Source organism: Bubalus kerabau, chromosome 6 (genome assembly GCF_029407905.1).
Source record: "Bubalus kerabau isolate K-KA32 ecotype Philippines breed swamp buffalo chromosome 6, PCC_UOA_SB_1v2, whole genome shotgun sequence".
NCBI lineage: Eukaryota > Metazoa > Chordata > Mammalia > Artiodactyla > Bovidae > Bubalus > Bubalus kerabau.
Genome location: NC_073629.1, coordinates 43,162,630 through 43,188,859, shown reverse-complemented (window position 1 = coordinate 43,188,859; position 26,230 = coordinate 43,162,630). Strand labels below are relative to the sequence as shown.

Below are 26,230 nucleotides of genomic sequence, written 5' to 3'. Positions count from 1 at the left end.
GGAGCCCCAGAAAAATAAAGTCTGACGCTGTTTCCCCATGTATTTGATGACTTATTAGGAGTCCGTATTAAAGAAGTGTCTTTACTGTTTTAAAACTGATTTCCTTAAGGATTAATCTAGATTGGACTTAACTCTCTTGTATTAATTGTGCTTTAGCTCTTTTGGGGGAAAGTCTTAAACTAGCCTTAGGTATACTAAGACAAAGATTTTAAAAGTTTTTTGCAAGATTATATTTTATAACTATTGCTTAAGTAATATCAGTGCTCATATTGCATGCCTTTTATTACAGTAAAATCCATGTTCTCTTCTCTTCCTTTCTTCCTCACATTGTTTTGAAGGGTATATATTTTTTAAATTAATTTTTGGCTGCACCTGGTCTTTGTTGCCTTTTTGCAGGCTTTCTCTAGTTGTGGCAGGCTTTCATTATAGTGGCTTCTCTTGCTGTGGAGCACAGGCTCGAGGTGCGTGGGCTTCAGTAGTTGTGGCACACAGGCTCAGTAGTTGTAGCTCATGGGCTTAGTTGCTCTGAAGCATGTGGAATCTTCCTGGATCAGGGGTCAAACCCTTGTTCCCTGCATTGGCAGGCAGATCCTTATCCACTGCACCACCAGGGAAGTCGGAAAGATGTATTTTTTATTTTTAAAGGTATGTTTAAGAGTAAGTTATCAACATACTAATTAAAAAACCATTTGCCAGAAGTTCCTGGGAAATGAAAACGGATACAGGCTTTTAATCTACAGTTGTTTTTTATTCATGTGTGTCTTTTTCCAAATGGTGGGTCAATCCAACAAATGTTTGTTTTGTAGTTTCCATTGATCTCTACAGGCTTTTTCAATACTGTTGAGTTCCTTTGAAGTAAGGCATTGTGAATTATTTATCTTTTTATTTCTGGTGCCTAGCACATGCCTGGCACATGGTAAAGAAACAGTAAATGTTTGTAGACTTGAACTGTTCAAAATTGATTTTGGAGTCAGAAGACCTGTTACTATTCTAGCTCACCCATTCACTAGCTTTAAGCTTAAGCAAGTTACTTTGGTGCACTAGGTCTCCATTCCCACAACTGTAGAGTAAGATTCCATCTGATTCTAGAAGATCTGATGCCAAGCAAAGCATGTAGTACTTATTGCTTATTTGTATTGATTGCATAATAAAATCTATTTGCAGACTTACCTAATTAGTAATGGATGAGATTGGTTTGCAGAGTATAACCTCAGTTGATGATACTGGCATGTTGTTGCTTTTTAGTATACAAAGGCAACTTATATTTCATTTCCAAATATATTCTCTCTCTAGTATTCCTTGTACTTGGACCATTTTTTTTCTTACTGAATGAAAATAAAGATGGAAGAAATTACCAAGAAATTTAATCTACTCCCTTATTTTATAGATGAGAAAACTGATGTTTTGGAAGGTTATACTACTTGTCTAAAGCTGTTTAATGGCAGAGTTAGAACCTAGGTTGTATGATTTACACTTGAGTGATTTTTTCCACATCAGGTATCTCCAGGCATTATTAGCAGTTTCTTGAGATAAAGATTGAAGAAGAAGTTATCAAAATAGCTAAAGTTAGTGGGCACTGAAAAAAATACTTTTTTCTTATTCTCAAACAGTTATTCTGGGGGAACTACTTTTGTGCCTCATTTCCTGAGAAGTACAATAAAGTAGGAAAACAAAAATTGTTTAAGTTAGATATATAAAAGCATTTAGTTATAGATCCTTTCTTTTTCCTGAGAAATGAGGATGGAGAGAGGAAAGAAGAACGTAATAATTGAATTATGCCTTGTTATTCTACTATGACGGGTTTTTTTTTTTGCCTTTTTGGTAAATCCAGGGAACCTTCACCTTTTTAATAACAGCACAGTGGATAGAAACAGACATTATTGTTCAGGTTGAATGAAAGGATGACCACTGTTCTTTCACTGTCAAAATCCTTAACCCCAATTCTAGTTGCTTTCCACCCATTTTTCCTCCAGCCTTACTATAGATATCACAAATTTTTTGTAAGAGCACAAAGAAGAACTTCATAGAGTTTGGAGGACAGTTTGGGATCAGGGAATATCCCCTGCAAGGGGTGACACTGAGATTTTAAAGAAGGACTAGAAGCCAGATTAAAGGACAGTTTAGGGACATCTAGAGAGGTTATAGCATGAGACAAAGCATGAAAGGAGGAAACAGCAGAAAGTGAAGTAGAAGTGTGTTTATGTTTTAGAGAGTGTAAAATGTGAAGCAAGAATGATAGGAGGTGAAGCTAGAGTTTACATTTAATTCCCCAGGCAGTTCAGTTCAGTTCAGTCGCTCAGTCGTGTCCAACTCTTTGCGACCCCATGGACTGCAGCATACCAGTCATAGGGAGCCGCTAATGGATTTTTCTTTTTCTTTTTTTTTTTTTTTTGAGGGAAATACAGAGTCAGATTCTGATTTTAATTAGATTAGTCTAATAGCTTTATACAGAATGGTTCTATTAGTTATCAATGGTAAGATAACAACTTACACAAAAAGAGCATAGCTAAAATGACACACATTATTATCTTTGCCTTGGTTCAGGAACTTGAGCATGGCTAACTGGGCTCCCTGGCTCAGGCTCCCTCACAGGGTGAAGTCAAGGTGTCAGCCAGGGGCTGTAGTCATTCTAATGCTGGTCTGGGGGAGAATCTACTTCCAGTCTCACTGAAGTGGTTGTTGACAGTATTGAGTTTCTTTGGGGCTCTTGGACTGAGGGTCTCGTTTCCTCTCCAGAAGCATCTCTTAGTTCCCGTTCGTTGCCTTGGGCCTCTGCCTAGGGCAGCTCTCAGTGTGGCAGCTTTGAACAAGCGAGAGAGCAAGAGAGGAGGGTGGAAAAGATAGAAGCCAGAGTCTTTTACCTTAGAAGCATGACTTTTGCCATACTTGATGCATTAGGAGCAAGTCACTGGGTCCAGACCACACTCAAGGGGAGGGAATGACACAAGAGTACACACACTAGGGAGGCAGGGGTCTCTGGGATCCATCTTTGAAGCCGCCTGTCACAGTGGACTTAAGAAAATAAGACTAGAGGCAAAGGGACCACTTAGGAGGCTATTTGATAATCCAAGTGAAATGATACGGAGATTATTGCGGACGTATGTAATAGAATGAAGGAGGGGGATGGAGGCAAGAAATGCTTAGCAGGTTAAGTCATGAGAACTTGGTGATTTAGAGCATGAAGGTTTTAAGGGAAAAGAAGCAATTAAAGGTGGCATCTAATTGTTCTTGGCTAGCAAATCACTATCTGACTAAAGAATATTTTCACTTGAATGTGTCTTCAACTCCTGTCCATGTGCTTTTATATGCATTACTGCTATTCTCTCCACACTTTTTAGATTTTTAAACTTGCCCTTGGTGTTGCTTCCCTGGACTCCAGTTTCTCAATATCTCAATATCTCTCGGTGTCTGTTTAACTTTCCTGTTTGTCTCTGTTCCTACTTTTACCCTCCTAACCCAGCTACTTACCTCTGTACACAAAGTGTGGGAACAATTTCTTAATTTCTTCTCTGAGGCCTTTCCTTTCTTTAATCTAGATTCTAAAACATCTAATTGCTAGATACATTTATCTTTCATTTAATCAACAAGTATTGTGGGCCCACAAGTGTGACCAGCACTTTACTGGGCCTCCTTGGGACTATAACAGCAAGACAAGCATTGTCCCTATTCCTCTGATCATTAATATCTTCTCTTTCCTTTTCTGTCTGTCAAAAATAACACTAATCTTTTAAGTTATCCACTTCACCTTCTACCTTCCTTAAAAGGTATATGTTTTGTTTGGTTTTCTCTTTATCTCCTATAGCTATGGGGTTTCTGGGGTTTCCCAAGTGGTTCAGTTGTAAAGAGTCCACCTGCCAATGCAGGAGACATGAGTTTGATCCCTGGGTCAGGAAGATCCCCTGGAGTAGGAAATGGCTACTCACTCCAGTATTCTTGCCTAAAGAATTCCATGGACAGAGGAGCCTGGTGGGCTACAGTCCATGGAGTTGCAAAGAGTTGGGCAACATTGAGCTTGCACACATACCTTTAGCTATAATCAGGAGGGGTTTTACTCTAGAAACATTGAGATTCTATAAGTTTAAAACAAAGCACTGGCTTCAGCTAGTAAGTGTAATGAAGCTATTCCTGACAACTTGCCTTTCAATCAGCATCAAGCATTAGAGCAGTGACTGTCTGCTCACTCCAGTAACTTACTGGACTCCCCCTGGAGGGCTTTCTAAAAATATTGATACTTCACCTTTTCCTCAGAGATTCTCATTCAGTATGTTAGGAATGAAAAGAAACCACACTCTTAAGGTAAATTTGATGTGTTGCTGATTTAGAAAACCGTTGCAGTAGAGCCACCCTCACCATTAACTGTTTTGTGTGCATTTAACCATCTAAATAGAGCTTCCCTGGTGGCTCAGAGGTTAAAGCATCTACCTGCAATGTGGGAGACCTGGGTTCGATCCCTGGGTTGGGAAGATCCCCTGGAGAAGGAAATGGCAACCCACTCCAGTATTCTTGCCTGGAGAATCCCATGGACGGAGAAGCCTGGTGGGCTACAGTCCATGGGGTCGCAAAGAGTCAGACATGACTGAGTGACTTCACTTTCACTTTCAACCATCTAAATAGCCTAAAGCTTTAATTTCCAAATACCAGTTACAGACTAATTACATCAATTCATATGGTCTTTTGGGCTGATCACTAGAGGTGCTGATTCTTCACTAGATCTGTGGTGATATCCAGGCTTCTATTTTTTTTAATAATCAAAGAAGATTGATACATAATCGGATTGGAAAACCATTGGATGAACGAACCTAATATACTGTATTAATTTTTGTTTTTTGTATTTTCCTTAACAGAACTGTTCAGATAAATGCATGTAGATGTTTGATAAATGTTAAGGACCAGTCAGCCATGATATGCTTTATAGATTATCTTGGAAGAGTCTAGCCCTTTGAAGTCATATTTTAAATGGCAGTTGAATGAATGCTTGTGTTTAGATTTTTAGATGCTCCAGTACTATTCAGTAGTATAATATTAGTATTATACTAATATTTCATACACTGAAATATTTCATTTAACTCTTTTTTCATACACTGATATATTTCATTTAACTCTTCTACTTTTACCTTAAATAATAACTTTTTTGTCCCATGAAAAATTTGGAACAGTGACTGGATTTTTTTCCCTCATATTATTCTGATAAATCTTTGTTATATTCTACTGTCAGGAGGTATATTATTACTTTCTTGCAGGATAGGATGGTCAGAATGTGGCTCTAATAAGTTTGTTGTCTTCCTTTTCTATAGTGTTATTCCTCTCTTAAGAGAGTCTGTTGGAATATTAATGCAGAGAACTCCTCCGCTTTTGGAAAATACTTTACCTCAATGCTATCAGAGGGTAAGTTTCAGTGCTTCCAAACCACTGGGTTTTAGTTGTTTCCAAATTGTTGGGGGTTTCAACTTTTATAAATATGGGTAGCATGTGTGTATAATTTTATATTTCTTCCAAGATTAAAAGCTGACCATGAATGCCACTTAAACCAGAATAAAATCATTGGAAAATATTGAGCTTCACTAAAGAAATGTGGTAGAAATTGTCCTCATCTAGTCTAGAAATCCAGCGGCTCTTTTAAAATATAAATATGAATAGCAGATGGTATAAGCATTTCTTCAACATGTATTTTGTGAGCCCCCCATCTTTTATGCCATATGTTCTTCTAAGGTCCTAGGGGTGTAATGGTAAACAAGATAGACAGCGTCTATCCAAGTATTTATGGTCTGGCAGGGAACACAGGCACTAAACAAGAAATAAATAAGGAAATATCAGTGATGATTACTATAATAGAAATGAAACAAAGTGAGGTGGTAGACATGGATGGCGACATCAGATTTATTGAGACTGTCATATTCAAGGAAGCTGAAATCTTGTAGATTAGAAGGAGCCAGACATATGAAAATCTTGGAGAAGAGTGTTCCAAGCAAAGGAAAATGCTAATGCAATAAGTTCTATGGCTGGAACTAATTTAGTGTATTTGAAAAACAGTGAGGAAAAGCCACTGTGGCTGAAGCATAATAGATAAAGGGAAGAGTGGCTGGAAAGGCTGGAGAGAATGACAGGGGACAGATGATACAGAAGTGTTGGTCTACTAAGAGGTTTAGATTTAATTCTGATTCTGTGGAAAGCATTAGAAAGCTTTTATGCAGGGAGAGTGTCACAGAACTTAAATTTTAAAAGCTTATTCTGCTTGCTATTAGAGAATAAACACTAGGAAGAATGAAAGCAAAGAAAACCAATTAAGAAGCTATTATCATTTAATTTGAAAAGTTATGGCGTGGACTACAGTGGTAGCAATGACAGTGGAGCTAAGTAGATATTTTGGATAAGTTTTTAGAGATAGATTATATTAGCAGAGGGGAGAAAAAGTGTTGAATTGCAACTAGTCTAGATCCTATTTGTTGAGGTTGATGCAGGTGTGAGGGTGGAAAATCCTCCCATATCAAGAGTTCTATTCTGTACATGTTAAGACTGAAATGCCTACTATACTTCTAAGTGAAATGTCACTGAAGTGCTTGGATGTGCAAATCTGGAATTTTAGGGACTGATTAGAACTAGGAGGAGTTTTGATTCATCAACGTATAAATAGCCTTTAAAACATTAGGATTGTATGAGATTACCATGGAAGGATTCAGCTCTATTCTTTAGCTCAAGTTTCAACTCCAGATTTAGAGCATAGATAGAAAGGGAGCTGGAAAACCCAGAAGTTGAAGAAGGAGGAAGTAATCAACTGTGCCAAATGTTTCTGTGAGGCAATTCTAAAAGAAACAAAAAAGTGACCGTTGATTGGCATCATGAACAGCATTAATGGCTTTGATAAAAACATTTTCAGTAGATTTGGTGAAAGCTTGATATAGTAGATTAGGGTGGAAATGAATGGGGGAAGTAGATACAGTGGTTACAGTCATTTCTTTTAAGAAGTGTTGTTAAAGGGAGTAAAGAAATGAGCTGAAAGCTTGGCTATGGATATAGTAAGAAGGGGAAGAGAATTTGTTAAAACAGCATCCCATAGAACATTACCCAGTAATGGAGATGTTCAATAATTACCTTGTCCAGTATGCAAGTCACAAGGAACCTGTGGCTGTTGAGCATTTGAAGCTTAATAATTTTGAGCTAGTGCAACTAATCTTTAAATTTCATTACATTTTCATGTATTTAGTCACATGTGTCGAGTGACTTCTGTATTGCACGGTTCAGTTTGGGAGCATGTGTGTTGCTAATGGGAACATGCCAACTGAGAGGAAAAAGTTGATGATATGGTAGTGAAGCAAATTAATTTAATGAAGGAATCAAGTTCTTGAGAAGATGAGAAGGGATAGGATCCAAAGCATTAGGGAGGAATTAACTGTAGCTAGGAGCCAGGGGTACTGTATCCCACAAGGGAAGGCAGAGAATGCTGAAATAGATGAGGGTTGACTGGTAGATTTGGAGGGTCAGAAGAGCTTTTCTGTGTGCCTCTATTTTCTCTCTGACTTACAGGCAGTGTAATCATACAGAGAAATGAGAAGACCAGAGGAAAAAAGAGAAGGTGTAGAATAGTTCTTTTTGAGATAGGGAAAGTGAAATGCTGCCCATTTGACTTTTGTGGTTTTATGATTTTAAGGGAGGACCAGTCAGCATAATTGTGGAAGAGAAAGGGGCAATTTAGTGAATGCCTACTCTAAGCTGGCCCCTATACTAAGTGATGTACATATATTGTTTCTGTTCTTCAAATTAACCATAAAGGCTAAGTTTCCTATTCCTTTCCCTAGGAAAATTGAGTAAAATTGAGGCTCAGAAGATTTAAATAACTCAAAGGTCACAGATGGTAGCGGCTGAATCAGGATTCTAATCCATGTAATTCTGGCTTTAGAAGCTCCTGCTCTTTTTGTTACACCACACTGTCAGAACAAGAAGAGCAACATAGACTTTCATCTGTAACTACACTTTTGCACATTTTTAATTTGAGGAAAGTTAATGCCAATTTCTATAAGAGTCATTTCTTAACTTATGCTTTAGAATAACTTGCAAGAATGTACTTGTGCTGCTATTTATATGGAGGTAGAAGAAATCTCTTCAGTCAGCGTGTTGTTTCACTAGCATTGGTGTTTCACTACACCATTCGTGGGAGAAGGTAATGGCACCCCACTCCAGTCCTCTTGCCTAGAAAATCCCATGGACAGAGGAGCCTGGTAGGCTGCAGTCCATGGGGTCGCGAAGAGTCGGATACGACTGAGCGACTTGACTTTCACTTTTCACTTTCATGCATTGGAGAAGGAAATGGCAACCCACTCCAGTGTTCTCGCCTGGAGAATCCCAGGGACGGGGGAGCCTGGTGGGCTGCTGTCTATGGGGTCACACAGAGTCGGACACGACTGAAGTGACTTAGCAGCAGCAGCAGCAGCAGCACACCATTTGTGAGGATGCTCTTTAGAAAAATGTAGAGGATATCAACTTCACACTGCTCTGTCATCGGAGTCCTGAAAGAGGAAGAGAAAGTCCACCAGTCCAGTAAAAGCAGTTTTGTTTTTTTTTAATGGGCACAGTGGGTATTGTCTCAATTTCCCACTGGAAATCTTGGAGCTCATAGAAGGTAATCCTATATGCATCAGATTCTGATAAAAATAAGTATTTTGATAAAAAGTTCAACCTTTTCTTAGTTAACATCCCAAATAGATTACTTAAGAATCAGAGAATCTCAGAATTTGAAAAGATCTTACTATTCACTTGATCTCCTCTGCAACATTTAGTTGGTCACCCAGCTTCTTGACCATTTCCAGGAACCAGTGGTTAATCTCTTCACAGAGTAACCTCTTTCTCTTTTAAGTTGATCTAATTGTTATAAAGATCTTTTTACATTGAGCCTCTTTTAACTTCTGAGTTCTGATCTTAGTTCATCTCTTCCAGATCTATTATTTACAGAGATACTAAACAATAGCAGTAGTTTGGGCATCTTTGTAAGGATTTTCCTGATCTTCAATGGAATACATCTTATGTTTTTTTCCTTAAGTGTTTTCTATGCATTTTTGATAGATAGCTTTTAGTAAGTTAAGGAAGTGTCCTTCTAAGCATAAATAGGGGTTGAATTTTATTAAGTAATTGCAATTCTTTTATTAAAATGATTGTGTGATTTTTCTCCTTTGCTTCATTAATTGAAGAATAACAGTAATAGAATTTCTGATGTTTATTGTTTCCCTCTTGGGATAAACCTAACTTAGTCATGATACATTATTTTTTTAATATACTGTTGGATTTAGCTTACTTAATTCATAAGAGAATTCAGCTTATATGTTACTGTCTTTATCTGGTTGGGGATCAAGATTATTTTTACTTATATGAGGTAGTGCCTCTTTTTTATTTTCTGGAAAAACTAAGTGGTTAAGTTACTTGAAAGTTTTCCCTATGGAACTTGGCAGGGCTGAGGGGGCTTTATGAAAGAGAACTTTTATTACCTGTTCAGTTTTTAATGGTCCATTCATATTTTCTGGGTTTTTTTTTTCTTATATTATGGGATTTTCTGTATTTTCTGAAATAATTTCCCAAAATTTATTCATTTTTATCTAGTTTCTTAAAATTGTGTTTTTTGTTGTTTTTCTGATTTTATTTTATTTTATTTTATTTTATTTTTTTTAATTTTATTTTATTTTTAAACTTTACATAACTGTATTAGTTTTGCCAAATATCAAAATGAATCTTTCCAGGTTTAGTGAGGTAAAATTGATGAATTAAAATTCTATATATTTAAAGTGTACAATTTGATGTTTTGATATACATGTACATTGTGAAATGACCACCACAAAAATAGGGAACACTTCACAAATTGCATGTCATTCTTGGACGAGGGCCAAGTTAGTCTTCTCTGTATCATTCTAATTTTAGTATATGTGCTGCCAAAACAAACACCAAAATTGAGTGTTTATTCATTTTATATACATGCATATACTGTTTACTGAGCACGCCAGGCTTAGATGCTTATAGTTTCAGGTGTTCAGGATACAAACATGAAACTCAAAAATAAATCCCTGCTCTTATTGAGCTTGAGTTCTGTCAGAGTAGACAGGCAATAAACAATATAAATAACACGAGTAATGTGGCATGTGTCATTAGCTGCTGAAAAGTAAAACAAAGCAGAGAAATGTAAAAATGAAAATGTTTTTTTAGCTAGGATAACAGTAGAAAGGCTTCCTGAGACGTTGGCGTTTGAGTAAAGGCCCGCATAAAGTAGACCAGTCATTATTGTGGAAGGAAGGACACTCCAAGCAGAGGGAATAGCAAATACCCCGAGACAGGAGTGTTTCAGATTCTTCAAAGAGTGGTGAGAATGCTGCTATAGCTGGGGAAGAGGAAGCAAGGGGAGGGGGAGGAGGAGATGACGTAAATGTGGTAAATAACAAGCGGCCACATCACATGGGTCCATGTGAGTTATTGTGGAAGCATTGGTTTTGGTTCAGAGTAAGATGGGAATCTACTGAGGATTTTGAGCAGAATGAAAGCATCTGACTTAAAGCAACAGAATCTCACTTGGGCTCCTACTTTGAGACTAGATGAAGAGGTGCAAGGCTAGCAATAGGGAGACCTCTTAATCAAACTAGAGTGGCTTTAACTGGACTGATAGCAGTAGAGATGGTGAGAAGTATTAGGATTCTACTCAGTTGTAATATATTGTATACTCGTATGTTGATACATTCATATATTATAGAATTCCCTTTTATGGTTTTTTAAATCGGTTATTGGTAGTTTTCCTTTTTCATTTTGTACTTTGTTTAATTACATATTTATTTTTATTTTTTTAACTCCATCAGAGTTTGTCTTGTCACTGGTTCTCAACCTCAGGGCGAGGAACACTTAAGGAGCCATTGGAAAGACTTAGAGCCATCCCTCCCGTTTTTGGTTGTCACATGAGTTGGGGAAGGGTATATGTTGGCATTCAGTTTCCTTGGTCCTGGGAGTGCGAAGATCCTGTAGTTTCTGACAGTTGTACACAATGAAGACTCATCCTGTCTAAAATATGCCCCCACTGTGTATAAAACACTGACTCTCTAGCTCACTGATTGTTTTCAAAGAAGTAGTGTTTTGACATTGAGAATTCCATCATTTCCACATTTCTGCTTCCCATCCTTTATTTCTTTCCTTTTTATTTCTTAAGTTGACTTTGTTGTTCTTTTCCTAATTTCTTAGCTCATTTGTATTTATGTTTATCCTCTGATTGATGTATGGTTGACTCTTGAACAACATAGGTTTGAACTGCACGTTCTACTTATACATGAAATTTTTTTTCTTTTTTTTCAGTAGTAAATACCACAGTACTACATGATCCATGGTTGGTTGCATCCTCAGATTTTTGACTGAGAGGCAGGCTGGTGTCCCTTCCCCTGCACTGTTCTCCCGTCAGCTGTATTTGAAAATGTAAATTTCCCCTAGGCACTCTCTCACCTATGCCCTACAAATTTTGATACGTGTTCATTTATATTTCCTTACTATGTGTCATAGTACCAGCACATAGTAAGTACTCAATAGGTATTTGTTAATCAGGTCAAACCCACCCCACCAGCCCACGTTTTTCTTTAGAGGGTAGAATCCATGTTTACTGATGTGTAATAATTTAAGTTGTATCCACTTATATTTGATTTCATGTTAATATCTGCTCTTCATATTTTAGGTGCAGCAGTTGCAAGGAGTTTACAGTTTACAAGAACAGCATTTCTGGACCTTATGTTCTGATGTTTATGTTGGGACCTTGAAATTAGTAGTAGCGCCTGATGCTGATGCCAGGTGGATTTTAAGCCAAACGCATAACATTTTTACTCAGGTATGATATTTTTAGTAACCTCTTTTAAGGGTCTAAGAATTTATTGTATCTACTAGTTTTAAAAATATTTACTATTTAACATATTAAATATATATATATATATATTCTACACTGTGAGGTACATATAAAAGATTTTTTCAATCACAGAGTCAAATTTGGGATATCCTTGCTTTAGTGAATACTCTTTTTTTTTTTTTTTTTTTTAGTGAGTACTCTTAATGAAGATAGTCCTGTTTATTCATCATTGAGCTGATTTGAGCTCCTTTATGAAAAAGTAGATTCTCCCTTACTGTATACTCCTTATAAGACATGTTAAATGCTGTTTGAAGCTAGGAATTCTAAGATAGTATTTGGAATAAGAATAATGCCTGGTCAGTTGCTTTAACTTAAAGCAAACTCTCTTAACGTTTTTGTCAATAGCAAAGCCACCGCTCCTTCTTTGTGATTTAATGACTTAAGATGCTCTTGAGTTTTTCTTAATTCTGTATATGGAATCATGAATTAGTTCATGGCTGCAACCAAATTATATGAGGTAATGTTTATGCCATCATGAGTTGACATAGTGACTGATAAACTAAAAGTGATTACTAGGTTATTCTGAATGTACTGGGAAAATAAGCACATCATGTCAAGAATATCTGAGGAGAGAGAGACCACAGGTTTTTTTTTTTTTTTGGAGGGGGGTCTGGTTTGCTGGAAATATTTGTCAGAAAATGTAGATGTTGACACTGCTGCCAGATTTATCTAACACATAAATCTAATGTGGAAACTGATTCCATGCCGTAAAAGTCTGTGCTTAAAAACTGACCCAAGCCTCCTGATGTGATGCAGTGGGAAGTATACATGACATGTGTGGTACTCTTGCCAGAAACGGTTAATGTAAATCCAGTCACTAGTAAACAACCAGACAAACCCAGCTTGTGGCCTGTCACCCTGGATTCTTAAGAGGTGTCATGAAAAGAATAAAAGGAATTATAGGGGCTTTTTCTAAATTAGAGGAGACTTCACAATTAAAGTGAAGACTTTAAAGTGGAGAAGGAAATGGCAATCCACTCCAGCACTCTTGCCTGGAAAATCCCATGGATGGAGGAGCCTGATAGGCTACAGTCCATGGGGTTGCAAGGAGTCGGACACAGCTGAGTGACTTCACTTTCCCTCACTTGCACAATTAAATGCAGTGTGTGGTGCCTGATTGGACCTTAAACTGGGGAGAAACATCACAAAGGAAACTGCTGGGTAATCAGGAAATTGAAATATAGATACATAATAGTTCACATAATTGTGTAGGTGTTAAACTTCTTGGGTATGATATGGTATTGTGGCTATAGAAGAATACTCATGTTCTTTGGAGATACATGCCAAAGGCTTTAGTGGCAGAGCATCAGGATGTCTAACTTTCCAGTGCTTCAGCAAAAGTGAAAAGGATTACAAATAAATACACATACAGAAAAAAAAGCAAATATGGCAAAACGTTAGTGATTGCTTTATATAAGTGATGGGTAGATAGGTATTTGTTGTGCTATTCTTTTGTCTTAAGTCTTTTCAAATAAAAAGTTAAAAAATAAAATTTTGGTGGCTCCTCATTACCACCAGGATAAAGCCCAAACTTTCTAGCATGACCCAATTAACTTTTCAGCCTCTCTACTACTATTATTCACTGCCATGTACTTCATACTCCAGCCTCACTAGACTATCTACTTATCTGTATGAGACAAAAATCCTACTCTAATGTAAAGGTCCAATTCAATTGTTACTTTCTCTCTAAAGCCTTAAAGACCGTTCTAAGCCTCATATACAAATGAGAAATAGAGAGGGACAGATGGACAGTTTAAATTCAGGACCTTAGCATAAATTAAATGATCTCTCTTGTCTAATAAAAGGGAGATATATGGTTATGTTCCTTTGAAATAATTAATGAAATGGTCTTATAACGAAGGCAACAGCAAGACTTACCTACTGCAAAACAATATACTAGTACCATTTATTTACCCTAGACTTTGAAGAACCAAGTCTTTTCTTAGCAGATGCGGTAAGAAATCTATACTATTATGAGTTTCATAATGCAGCATGTAAAAACCTTCACAGTAAGTCAGAATCCTTCTCACACCTCCTCCCTTTTTCAGAGGCAAAAAGGAGAGCATGGCTAGCCTTCAGTAGCCTTCAACAACCTTGCTTTCCACTGCCATTTCTAGATCATGATTCTTTCCTTCAGTCTATCGATTTTCTCCTAGTTATACCATGACCTTCCACCCTCACAGCATGGCCATCTGTCCAGCTCTAGAATGCCTCACGCTGTCCTAAAACTTTGGCACTTAAGTCACAGTTCTCCCTCTGAGAAAGGAGTGTGATTTACAGGTTTAGAGATGCACAAGCAGTGGTGTCTGTGCTAAGAACTGCTGAAGTTGTCATTGAAGTATGTGGAGGGAGGTTCTTCTGGTAACCGTAGAAATCTTGGCTTTGAAAATGGCTGAAATTGAAAGTTTACTCAGCTGCTGCTTTGGTTTTGGAAGCTGTATTTGGGTTTTGAAAATTTTCAGCTCTAAAACATATTTAAGCCTTTTTATCAGCTAAGGTCAAACCAACTTGATTTCATTCCTTGCAAAGACCAAGGACTGTCTTAGTCTTTCAGTGAAAATGGTTCAACACATTTTTCCCAGTGGGGAGAGTGAAGTCACCCTACTCATAACTTTCATTACACACATTTAATGATTGTAAGTTGATGTGTGATAGTTATTTTGGTTCTGAAATATGTGAAATTGAAGGTTTTTTGTTTTTTTTTTAATTATTTTCCTTTTCTGCCTATGCCCTCTCACACATATTCATTATGCTATGAGTATATCCTAGGGCTTGCAGGTAACATTTTCAATTCGTGAATTGAAATTTAAGTTTTTTTACATTTTTAAAAAATTTAAACTATATCTTAGTCATAAATTTTACTTACCAAAAGTAATAAAACTCAGATTGCTTCATTTTTTAGAAAAAAATAACACTAATGCTTTAAGTAGTTTTCTTGTAGAAAGACTTTAAATACTGGTGGCCTTAGTTCCAAAAGACCAAAAGAAGAATTTTCTCAATACCTGGTGCTTCTATGATATTTTAAAATATTTTTCTTAGAGCTGATCTTAAATTGATTTAAAAAAAATTTTTTTAAGTTGTTCTTGTTAAAATTTGTATGGAGATAACTTAGGTTAACATTAAATTTGACAACTGTAGCTTTTTGTTTTGTTTATAAATCTGTAAGCTTTGTGACCCTTTTTGGAACTGTACATTAAGCATGTCTTCTTATTCTCATTTTCCATAGTTATCATTTAATCATGAATGGTTAAGGCAGCTGGGTTGCTGTCACGAATGTAGAATAACACAAGTGAATTGGTAGAAGTCTCTTATATTTCTTTGGGATTATTAGTTAAGTGATAATCCAGTTTTAAACTACAAGGTTTTTGTTGACATTGAAAAAGTCCATTCTCCTCACTGCATGCACTAGCTTTTTAAAAATGATGTATTTTTAGGGAATTGATGAACTAGAAAACATTATTTACATTTAGTATCTGAACAGGATGTGGACGTGGGAACTGGATGAGGAAGGCAGTTATCATTTTATGTTTCTCGTTTTGAACTGGCTGACATCATCAGTTAATTTTTTAGACACACTTTTGTTTAGAAATAATGTTAGAAGAAAAATCTAGAATATGCTTGGGCTCATAACCCTCCTCAGCTCCACAAAGCAGAAAAGACAGTTTAACTTAATGCATGTTATTTACTCTTCAGTAGAACCTCTATCTTGATATTTTCCATTTTTTCTTCTCTTCTGGCCTGTTTCTGCCTGTTAAGTCCTAACTCCTCAGCTTCCTGCTTCAGCCTTCTATGCTCTAGTCTCTAGGCTCAAAAGAGAAGTTCACACTGATATCCAGAAGGAAGCTGAAGAGCCTCCTCACTAGCCCAGATGAGAATTCCCCAAGATTCAGAACCTCCCACCTCCACCACTCTCCTGCATGCATAATCCCTTCAGTGTTTCTGACAGCAGACATCACCCCACCTTGTTGTATCTCCTGGGAGGTGAGAGTAGAAAGGAGGAAAAATCTATCCAGCCTTCCAGGTGGCGAGCTGTTTTTTCCACCCTTTCCTTTTTGTTGGGGGGGCTGTTAATCTTTTGTAAGTATTGGTTGTTTTTCATTAATCCACAGGGTTTAAGTGCTCATTTGTTGATGATGGTAGAAATAACAACAGCATCAGCAGCGAGCCTTATTGAGAGCCCCCCACATGCCAAGCAGTGTGATGGGTGCCTAATGTATTAGTCTATCCTTATAAGACAGGTGGGGTATTAGCCCCAGTTTGTAGAAAAAGGAGCCCAGACCCACGTGATTCTTCATGACTTGTAATTTCATCATATTCAGTCACTATTTCATGAATTCTGAGATGATTTTGTTTTCACATGAAAGACTAAGGCAGTTTTTAAAAAATTCATTTTTATGGGTAAAGATTAATATAATACATTCAGTCGAAAACTAAAGTAGAAAGTTTCTGTAGTTTTTGAGAATTGGTAGAGAAATACAATCAGTAATTTTCTATAGCCATATTCTTGTTTATTTTTCTAAATTTTGATTGCTGATTTATTTTCCTTGCCACAGCAATGAATATTTATGGCAAATATTCTAAGTCTATGACATAATGTTAACAGTTATTTTCTTAGAAGCATAGGTGTTAAAAATAACTGTCTTTCCTATTTTAAAAAGTTTTAACTGATTTTTTTATGGTTTGTACCTGATTCTCAGGATATAAGATACAAGTATTCTATGGTTTTCACTTTTTTGAAGGACAACCCTCAGCAGGCCTCTGAGTGCTAACGTCATCCCTATAGTAGAATATTTAAGGGAACCAAGCACCATTTTGATCTCCTGGAGTATTTGTCATGAGAATAAACGGTATAGGAAACCTAGTTTGCATTCAGAAAGTAGGTGACATACTATAGGAGTCTTTGAAAATTTCGCTTTTTCTCTCTACATTGAAGGAAATTGAGAAAGGAAAATGGGAACCTGGGAGATGTAAAGCTGTGCCCATCCAGCCAGATGGATGAAACACATCACTTTTCCTGTTAGACACAGCTTTTGTATGAAACAGTGGGCCCTCAGGGGAAAAATACCAGCTTGAGTAATTAACTCATGATTATGCAAAGATCAATTTACCTAGCCTCTTTGTTTTTCTCCCTTTTTTTTTTATTGCCTTGGGCTACCTCATTTCTTATTACTGTCTTCACTGTATTTGGGCCAGGATTTAGGAAAGTGGCAGAGACAATAATGGGAGACCAACTTATTTTGTCCATTTAACTTTCATTAACAAGTTTGTTGAAAAGAAATTAAGCCAGTTTATTTGGGCAATAAAGAGTTAGACATGACTTGACCACTGAACAACAACTTGAGGTTAGATATACAAGAAATTTGCAAAAGGGTTTCCTAAGTATAGTTATTTTGGGGCCCATCTGGGTTGAGTAAATCAAATATAATCAATCATAAGTTTTTTATAGCATGTAGCATGTAAAATCTTTCTCATATATTCACACATGATCCTTACAGTAGTGCCTGTTACGTAACAAGGGTTTATTAAATGTCAAATACTGGGTGAATACACAACAGTTGTGTGAGATAGGTAGGATTGATATTTATCCACAATTCTAAAATTAGAAAAACTGAGATTCTGTTTCAGTTTTTAGCTTAAAGTCATAAGATACTAAGTTCTATCTTTTTTCTGCCACAGACCTCTTTAAGGAGTACGTGCTATTAAATGCATTTTCAGAGAACTTTAACTTTACCACAGCAAGGATTTTTTTTTTTCCTTTTTAATGAGACAAAAAAGCTAACATGTTTTCTGTGCTGGGAAGGCACTGGGGTCTTATCGGGCTTTTTATTTCATTAGAGCAGCTCCTGCCTCTTTGGGCATTCATAGTGTTGGGCAGAGCCCTCCAACTTGAATGCTAGAGGGAAAGAAAGCCATGCTAGAAGCAATGCTTTGAGGAGCCCAGAAATTCCTATGAAAAGGTAGCATTATTATTTTATCCCCCCACTCTGGATTTTCCTTTCTTTTAAATGTTCTAATTTACTTTTCATTCTGTGTTACTGACAGAGTGCTTATTGTAACTGATTGTATGCTTTAATGTTTTTCAAGTTGTTTATTTGAAAGAAGGAAATTAGTACAATTTCACTTCATCCAACAAATGTTTGTTAATCACTTACTGTGTGGTGGGCACTACTTGAGGTTCTGGGAGTCAGCAGTGAAAAAATAGACAATCTTTTTATTTCAGAGAGTCTGTTATCAATGGAGAGTGACAATAAACAGTATCACAGCAAAGAAGTTTTATGATATATTAGAAAGTGATAAGTGTTAGAGATAAGAAGAGCAGAGTAGGGAGACCAGAGGTGCTGAAGCATTTACCATTTCTTGCACCAAGCTTTGTATTTTTTTTTCTTTATGGATGGATAGATGTATAGATAGATGCTCTCTATCTCATCACCTCATCTGACATACTGTATATACTTGATTGTTTATAATCTCCCTCTCCTTTCTAGTTCCCAATAGCTTATAAGCTCCATGAGCACAAGATATTTTATACCTGTTTTGTTGGCTATTGTATTCCCAGGGGACAGAACAGTACCAGGAATCTAAGAGATGCACAAAACGTATTTGTTTGGATGAATGAATTGACTGCATTTGATATAGGGTGGTCAGGATAAGCCTCACTGACATCTGAGTAGAGATGTGACAAGAGAGGGAATATGTCACGTGGCAGGCTTGAGGACCATTGTTCCAGGCAGAAGGGCCAGTTATGGCTGGAACAGAGTGACCAAAGGGAGAGGAGTACAAAATAAAACAAGAGAGGGAATCAGGGACCAGATCATGGGAGGGCTTTAAAGGCCACTGTAAGGACTCAGGCCGAAGGACTAAGGGAGATTAAACTGTTGTTGGGTTTGAGTGATAGAGTGACAGGACCATAGTTGCTCTGCTGGAAACAGACCAAAGGAGTGCAAAGGTAAAAGGGTGAAAACTAGATCACAGGCCGTTACAAAATACAGGTAAGAGATGATAGTGACTCAGGCCAGGGGATAGCAGTGGAGGTGCCCGTAAAGTGATCAGACTCTGGATTTGCATTATTTTGGAAGTGAGGCAAACAGGTTTTGCAAATAATGGGTTGGGAGTGAGAGAAGGAAAGGCGGTTGCAACATTGAGGGAGGAATTGAGATGGAGAAGATACCTGATCAACAGGTTTGAGGGGAGGAGATAGTGATCAGCTTAGCTGTGTTTCGGTGCTTTCAGACATTCTTAAGTAGAACTGTCAAGTAGGTGGTAGGTAGGTTTCAGCCTACAAAAAGTGTGAGACTGTAGACAGTACTCAAAGTCTGAATATTGGGTAAGACCATCTAGAAGGAAGTACCAAAAAAGAAGGGATCTGAGGATTGAGTCTTCGGGTATTTGAGTGTTTAGTGTTCAAAGACAGGAGGCAGAACCTGCAAAGGAGACTGAGAAAGACTGATAAGTGAGGTAAAAGGGCAACCAGTGAGTATTCTGTGGAAGCTAAGAGTGGGAAAAGTGTTTCAGCAGGAGGAACTGATCCCCTGTGTAGACTGGTTACTAAGATGAGGACTGAGAATTGAGCACTGGTCTGAGCAATTTAGGGGAAGTGGTTGGCAGCAAAAGTTTGGTTGAAATGGGTTCAAGAGAGAAGAGAGTAAAGGAATTGTAGGCAGCAAATATAGAAAAATTGATACAGAAGAGATGGGGGCGATTTTGAGAGCAGTGTCCTTGAATAGCAAGTTTATATCCAAAATTGAAGGGAGGAGTTGGAGTGTCAAGGAATCAATAACTAATAGATGGTTTTACTTATTTCAGTGTTTACAAATCATTTATCATAGGAAGATTTAGATGGCATTAACTTCTGATTTTAATAGCCAACTTGTCAGTCACTGTGGTGTTCTCTCTAGGAGAATACAGGTAGATGGGTAACCTCATTTTTCCAAAATTCACTTGGGCAAGGCATGTAATTAGCATAGCTTTCTTTTGTAGAGCTATATGGAAAATCTTTTTGTTTGTTTTTGTAACTTACTAACATACTTGTTTCTAAAATAAAATAATGGGCACTTTATGATAAAAAATGGAGAATTCTTTCCCAAAGACAGAAGAGAAAAATAATTCTTCCCTTTTTCAAAAAGAAAGAAAAAAAATGTTTCCTACTACTTTTCAGAAATATGTAGTCTGTTACAATTTGTTTAATTTTCTCATTTTTTTTTTTTTTTTAAACTTTTCAGGCCGGAGTGAGACAGCTTTATGTACAGATTGACTTTGCGGCCATGTAATGAGTGAAAAGAAACCATGCTTTTTGGGGGGACCTAATTTTTCTGGTACTGTACAATCCTAAACATTGTACCTAGCTTTCTAAAAAGAGAAATCATCACTACACCTCCCCAGCGCCAAGTAGACCAGGTAGAGTCCACTGTTTGTGCTCTGCCGGGAGTTTACAGCTAAGGGGTCAGAAGTAAGAGGATCTCTCCTGGACTTCTGGTCTTGTCTTTGTGCTCTTCTCACCAAACCATTTTGATTTCTGAGGTTTCTAGTTTTGTTCCAGGGTATTGTTTTCTCGGTATTGTTGTTTCTTTTTTTTTTTTTTTTTTCATTTCAAATGCCCTCACTCCCACCCCTCATCCTAGCCAGTAAGAAATTCAGACTGTGGGTCTCTAATCATCTGGAATGTCTTCACTGAAGCTGCTGGAAGCCACTGCTTTCATTCCCACAAAACCAGTGTTATTTTAAAAAAGAAAAAAGAAATAAGAAATGGAAATCTGTTTTATATGTAATGTCACAGTTGTTGACGTTTTTCAATATAATCATATGTTTGTGAAATTGTTTGTACCTTGCAAACTTATGAACCAAACCATATTGGGTTTTCAAAGTGCCTTTGTATCAGAAAATGTATTTGCCAGCATAGAAATGTTCCATCAAAGGTCATGTATATGTTTGTTTTTTTTTAACGGGTATTCTGTACAAAATAAGACTCTTGTTAGTAACATATATAGATGTCTTTTTGTGTACTTCAAGCATAGATTTAGATACAGAAAAATTTGCCTTTTATTGCTCTCTCATCAAAAAATAAAAGGTGTTATTTTGCTTTTTAAATCAAATTCGGTTATTATATTAAATTATTTTATGGACTGTGTTTTCAGAACTTTGCAGATGCTTCTGTTATACAGACAGGTGTTTTGAATTATCACATCTGCTAAATTTCAAATTTCTAAAAAGCTACTGTGTCTATGATAAACTTTCCTGTATCTCTTTGCTGTTTTTAAAGATTCTCTTAATGAAAGGGAAAAGCATGTAGAGTGAAAGCAGAAAAGGTTGTGACAGTGTTGATTTGCTTTTTTGTTCTTCAAATGCCAAGTCCTATAATTTGTTTTCCTATGCAAGCACTGCAAAAATACAGTTGCTTTCAGGAATCCTAAAGTTGCATTTTACTGAGTTTGAAGTATTGAAGGTATGGAGTAGATGTGGTAATATAAAACTCCTAACACAAGTATCTTGGAAGTTCATAAATAAGTTGATTTCTAGGTTCTTGTTTATTTGAAAAATAAAATTGCAATTTGAGATAAGTGCTTGAACACTCTACTTAAATATTTCTGTGTTTTATGAAGAAATTGATCTGCATAGATATTTTCCCACTGTATTTCATTTTCTCATAATGTACATTCCCCTTTAACTGAAAAGGAAAAATTTAAAAATATTTTAATTTTTTGGAGGGGGAACCCTGCAGGATGGAAATGAATGTTTAGAATGAAGATAAGTAATAAGCACTTTTTCACTGATGTGGCAGAAATCACTGTTGGTTTTGTCTTAAGTTTCAAGTACCTATTGCCCTACTTCTGACCTACAATTTATGAAATACACTGTAAACTACAGACTACTTGCTTCATGCTTTTCTAAACCACTGCAGATTGCCATGAACTATCAATAGTCTCCTTTTTCTGCAGATTGTGTAGTATTTTCAAAGTATTTTTACATACTGCCAGGCAGTTCTGAAGCTTAAAATTCCTGTCAACAGAATGCTTTTAACTGAAACAATTGTTAAGATGTTTCAAGAGGGAAATATAAAAGGAAATGTGCTGATAACGGTACTACTTTTTCACTGTAAGTATAAGTAGTCACTTGGAAGTTTGCATCCACTGCCAAGCCTGAGATATTCTTTAGGTTTTGGCATATTGTGGAAAGTGACAGGTTTGTATGAAGGCAGGGACTTTGATGTGTGCCTTTAAAAACTAATTATGTGAAACTGTACTGATACTTAGCATACAGAGGTAATATTTGCATTGGCCTATAAAATTTACCAGCGCACACTGAAGATCCACTTCTGTCTTTCACTGAGTCCTCCATTCGAAGTGAAGTTTTCTGTCAAAATATGCATCACTTTAACTTTTACACTCTCAGTACACAAGTGCGTGAGTGTGGTTTTTAGGACATTTGACCAAGATGAAACTTTTTATTTTGCACCTGTTATAAGAGATCTCCAATTCATATCATTTAGCAGATTGGCATTAACATTTATGATTTAATTAAATGTTCTTAAACCTGTGTGTACAACAGGAAAACTTTTTTTTTCTTACTCTTAGGAAATACTTTTGTTTTCTCAGTGTTCTTGACACACATGTATTGCTAAAGTAGATAATTTCACTGAGAAATACTACTTGACTATTCTTATAAAATACATTTAGAATGTCCCTATTGGGGGTTCTAATGTTGGGCTAATTTGGGGGGAAAAATCTGAGATATAATTCTGCTAATATTTTAAGAACCAAAATATACTCTGGAGAACAAATTTGTATTGTTCAGGGAATGTTTACCTTGCCAAGTAAACTTCCCCAAATAGAAATATACCTAAACTAGTTTTGTGTTTTTGCATCTAAGAATATATTGATCGAGATGAAGGGCTTACCCTACTCACAGCTCCTTTATTTTGCGGGCTGCTTGTGTGCTTTGTTGAATGACAGCGTCTAGTTTTTCTGTAGCTCAGTGTTCCTCATACATCCCCACAGCCTCTTCTGCAGAGACATGAGGAAGTGGAAACAGATGGAACTGGCATTTCCTGTATACCTGGAATGCTCCAGCATTCTTCAAAGCCTGTTTGTGTACACCAGTAGCCAAAATACTGTGACTTTTGTGCACCTTTGTTAAACAGCCAAATCACTGACTCCAGATGCAGTTGATCAGAGTTCTATAATTTTTTTAACCTCCTACAGAATAATCAGTTTAATAGATATTATTGATATGGTAGCATCCTCTTACATAATTCTGGGACTTAAGAATAAAAATAATTCATCGCTGAACATAGAATTTTAGAATTTTACATCCAAGGAGACTGTCCGTAGAAGCAGTCTTGTTCTACCTCTCATTTTACAGATGAGAAAACTGAAGCCCAGAAATGCTGTCATTTGCTCAAGGTCACAGAGATAATTATAGTGGCAAAGTCAAGACCAGAATCCAGGTTTTCTGACTCCAAGTCAAGAGTTCTTTCTACTCTTCTGTGCTGTGTCTCCAGTGTAATAATATTTGCCTTTATGTAAATGTGATAAAGAAGCATTTTTAAAAAAAAAGACATCTGACCTCCATTTTTGGTACATTAAGGCACTTTATAAATGTAGTTTTACTGTCTTATTTTTCATAGCAAATTATGAGGTTTAGAATATTATTTCCATAGTATTCTGTATGAAAGATATAATTAATTTTTTACTCTTTTTTACTTTTCTACTCTTGTGTAACCAGTTCCTGATTTTTTTTTTTTAAATAGTGACATCTCTCCATTGGATACTTTTAACTTGTGAGTAAATTTTTCTGTTTATTGCTCAAGACTAAATCCAATTTAAGGCCTGATTAGTTTATTTTGTTTATGTTCTGTGAATTGATGCTTTTTAGAAACCAGGCTAATTCACAGGTCATATCATTTCATTCTTACATTACTTTAAATTTTCAGCCACTGGAGAGATCTTGAATTCTTAACATTATTCTCAGAGCCACACAAAATTGGGCATTAAATGTTGTATAGAACAAAACAAAAATTTTAACAGGGTAGAATTTTGAAGTCTTATAGAGAATCCCCGGAGAAGGCAAAGGCATCCCACTCCAGTACTCTTGCCTGGAAAATCCCACGGACGGAAGAGCCTGGTAGGCTGCAGTCCCTGGGGTCGTGAAGAGTCAGACACGACTGAGTGACTTCACTTTCACTTTTCACATTCATGCATTGGAGAAGGAAATGGCAACCCATTCCAGTGTTCTTGCCTGGAGAATCCCCAGGGACGGGGGAGCCTGGTGGGCTGCCGTCTATGGGGTCGCACAGAGTCGAACACGACTGAAGTGACTTAGCAGATAGAGAATCCCAAATGCTAAATTGCAACGTTCAACTCTTCATTAAAAGCATTACCTTGAGAAAGTTAAAACTTTGTTTTTCTTTTTGTCACTGTCTTCAAAACAAATTATTTTTCAATTCACAAGAACTTTGGCAAAAAAAAGGAAATGATTTTATTCTTTGAAGAACATTCAATTAAAGTTTTATTCAGAGAAGATTGTTTGAAGACATGATCCCCCAAAAGTCTTCATGATCTAGATCTCTACCACAGAATCAAGACAATGAAAAATTATGTCAAAAAAGTATTTGCAGATAAGTATAGTTTTATTTACTATAAATCAATGTGTCTTTGATGAGGGTGTCTTTGGTTTATGTTTCACCATTTCCTAACTACAAATTATACAGAAAGAACACCCTTTTATTAAGTATTTATGTATCAGGCTCTTTGTATGGCCTCTTTCATGTTATCTCATGTAAAATCCTTATCTTTTCATTTAAAAAAAAAAGAATGTTGCATGATTTTGAGCGATAGATCTTTTTCAAATGTATTTTATCTTCTGATTCTCCAAATATGCTTATGAGGAAGAAATTCATAACTCCATTTTACAGATGAGGAAGCTGTTTTGAGAGAATGTAAATGAACTGACTGGGGAATGGCCAGTAGTAGGTACTGGTTCTAGATCAAGTGCTTTCTGGTGACAACTGCTCTGGTTTTTGTCATTCTATAGTGACTTAAAGACCCAGGAAGTTATATCAGACGTAAATACACTCTCCCATACAATCATGAGGCTTCCCAGCTGGCTCAGTGGTAAAAAATCCGCCTGCCAAGCAGGAGACGCAGGTTTGATCCCTGGGGAAGGAAATGGCAACCCACTCCAGCATTTTCGCCTGGGAAATCTCATGGACAGAGGAGCCTGGTGGGCTACAACCCACGGGGCCGCAAAGAGTTGGACATGACTGAGCGACTAAGCACAGCACATAACGTTTGTTTAGACTCATTCCTTCTTTGGATCCTTTCCTACGCTTACTACCTTTGCCATTTAACTTAAACTCTGCAGACTAAAATGAACAATCAGAGGTCCTTTAAGCACTTTTGAGACCATTTTTTTGAAAAATGTAAAATGTTTTCTTGATACAGAGTTAACTGCTTAAAAGGGACTGACTCAAGTGTCAGTGCCAGTGTGAGTGAAGAGGAACACCTCCTGGCCAAGAGACATTAAATTAATTGGTAGGAAGTTGTCTTCTAAGAAGTACAGATGATTTTGCACTGCATGCGAGGGATGTGTACAATTTGATTTACATTACATTTTATAGACTTTATAGCTCTTCAAAAGGATGAAATATATTTCATAATTAGTATTAATCTATGCTTAAACTTAATATTTAACTGTGAACTCTTCCCATGGCCTTGAAAATTTTAATATTTGTAACTGATCATGGTGGAAAGTCTGTAAAAAAATGAATGTCTTTGTCTCATACATGCTATTATCAGCAAATTTAGCATGAATTTACACTTACATGCTCAGTAAACGTTTGGTTAACCAGTGAGTAACTATTGTAGTCAGCAGTGGATACACAAGTAAGGTAAAACCAGTAATTTACTGTTTATTACAGAAGACGTCTTAACTTTTCTTTGGCATTTTTGCACAGATAAGTGACTTTATATTCACTATGGCCATTTTTTTTTTTTTTAAGTCACCCTGTAAGCTACTCCTTCATTTTAATACAGGAACAGTGGGAATACAGAGATGTTTTCCATTTTGCAAGCTGTGTTAGGACAGCAATTTGGTAGAACTGGGACAGTGGAACCTGGATCACCTGAGTTTTTATATTTGGTGTATTTTGAATGAGAAACCACAGTCTCTCTTTTTATAGGAAATTGCCATATTCCTATTATCCAACACTTTAAGGGCCTGTGTATAACATTCTATTTCATTTATCCCAGATGCATTTTCATCCAAAACTCTTTCAAAGGTCTGTCTACAAAGTGCTTCTATAAAAGCAACACTACATGTATTCATTAACTG

At 36.6% G+C, this 26,230-nt stretch overlaps 1 protein-coding gene and 1 non-coding gene across 3 annotated transcripts in view; one reads left to right on the top strand and one right to left on the bottom strand.

Annotated features, from left to right (window-relative positions):
* The window catches only part of SLC30A7 (solute carrier family 30 member 7), a 94,526-nt gene extending 73,066 nt beyond the window's left edge, over window positions 1-21,460 (top strand). Inside the window, exons 9-11 of one of the 2 annotated variants that reach the window (XM_055584950.1) lie at window positions 5,295-5,385; window positions 11,681-11,830; window positions 20,125-21,460. In XM_055584950.1, the coding sequence (XP_055440925.1) occupies window positions 5,295-5,385; window positions 11,681-11,830; window positions 20,125-20,172 (289 nt within the window). In that variant the 3' untranslated portion in view covers window positions 20,173-21,460. The remainder of the gene's footprint in view (window positions 1-5,294; window positions 5,386-11,680; window positions 11,831-20,124) is intronic. The other variant, XR_008715736.1, reaches the window with a different exon arrangement.
* LOC129656664 (U6 spliceosomal RNA) lies at window positions 9,819-9,924 on the bottom strand. Its single transcript, XR_008716455.1, has one exon. It is a non-coding gene; the product is annotated as a U6 spliceosomal RNA (small nuclear RNA).
* Window positions 21,461-26,230: the final 4,770 nt, after the last annotated feature.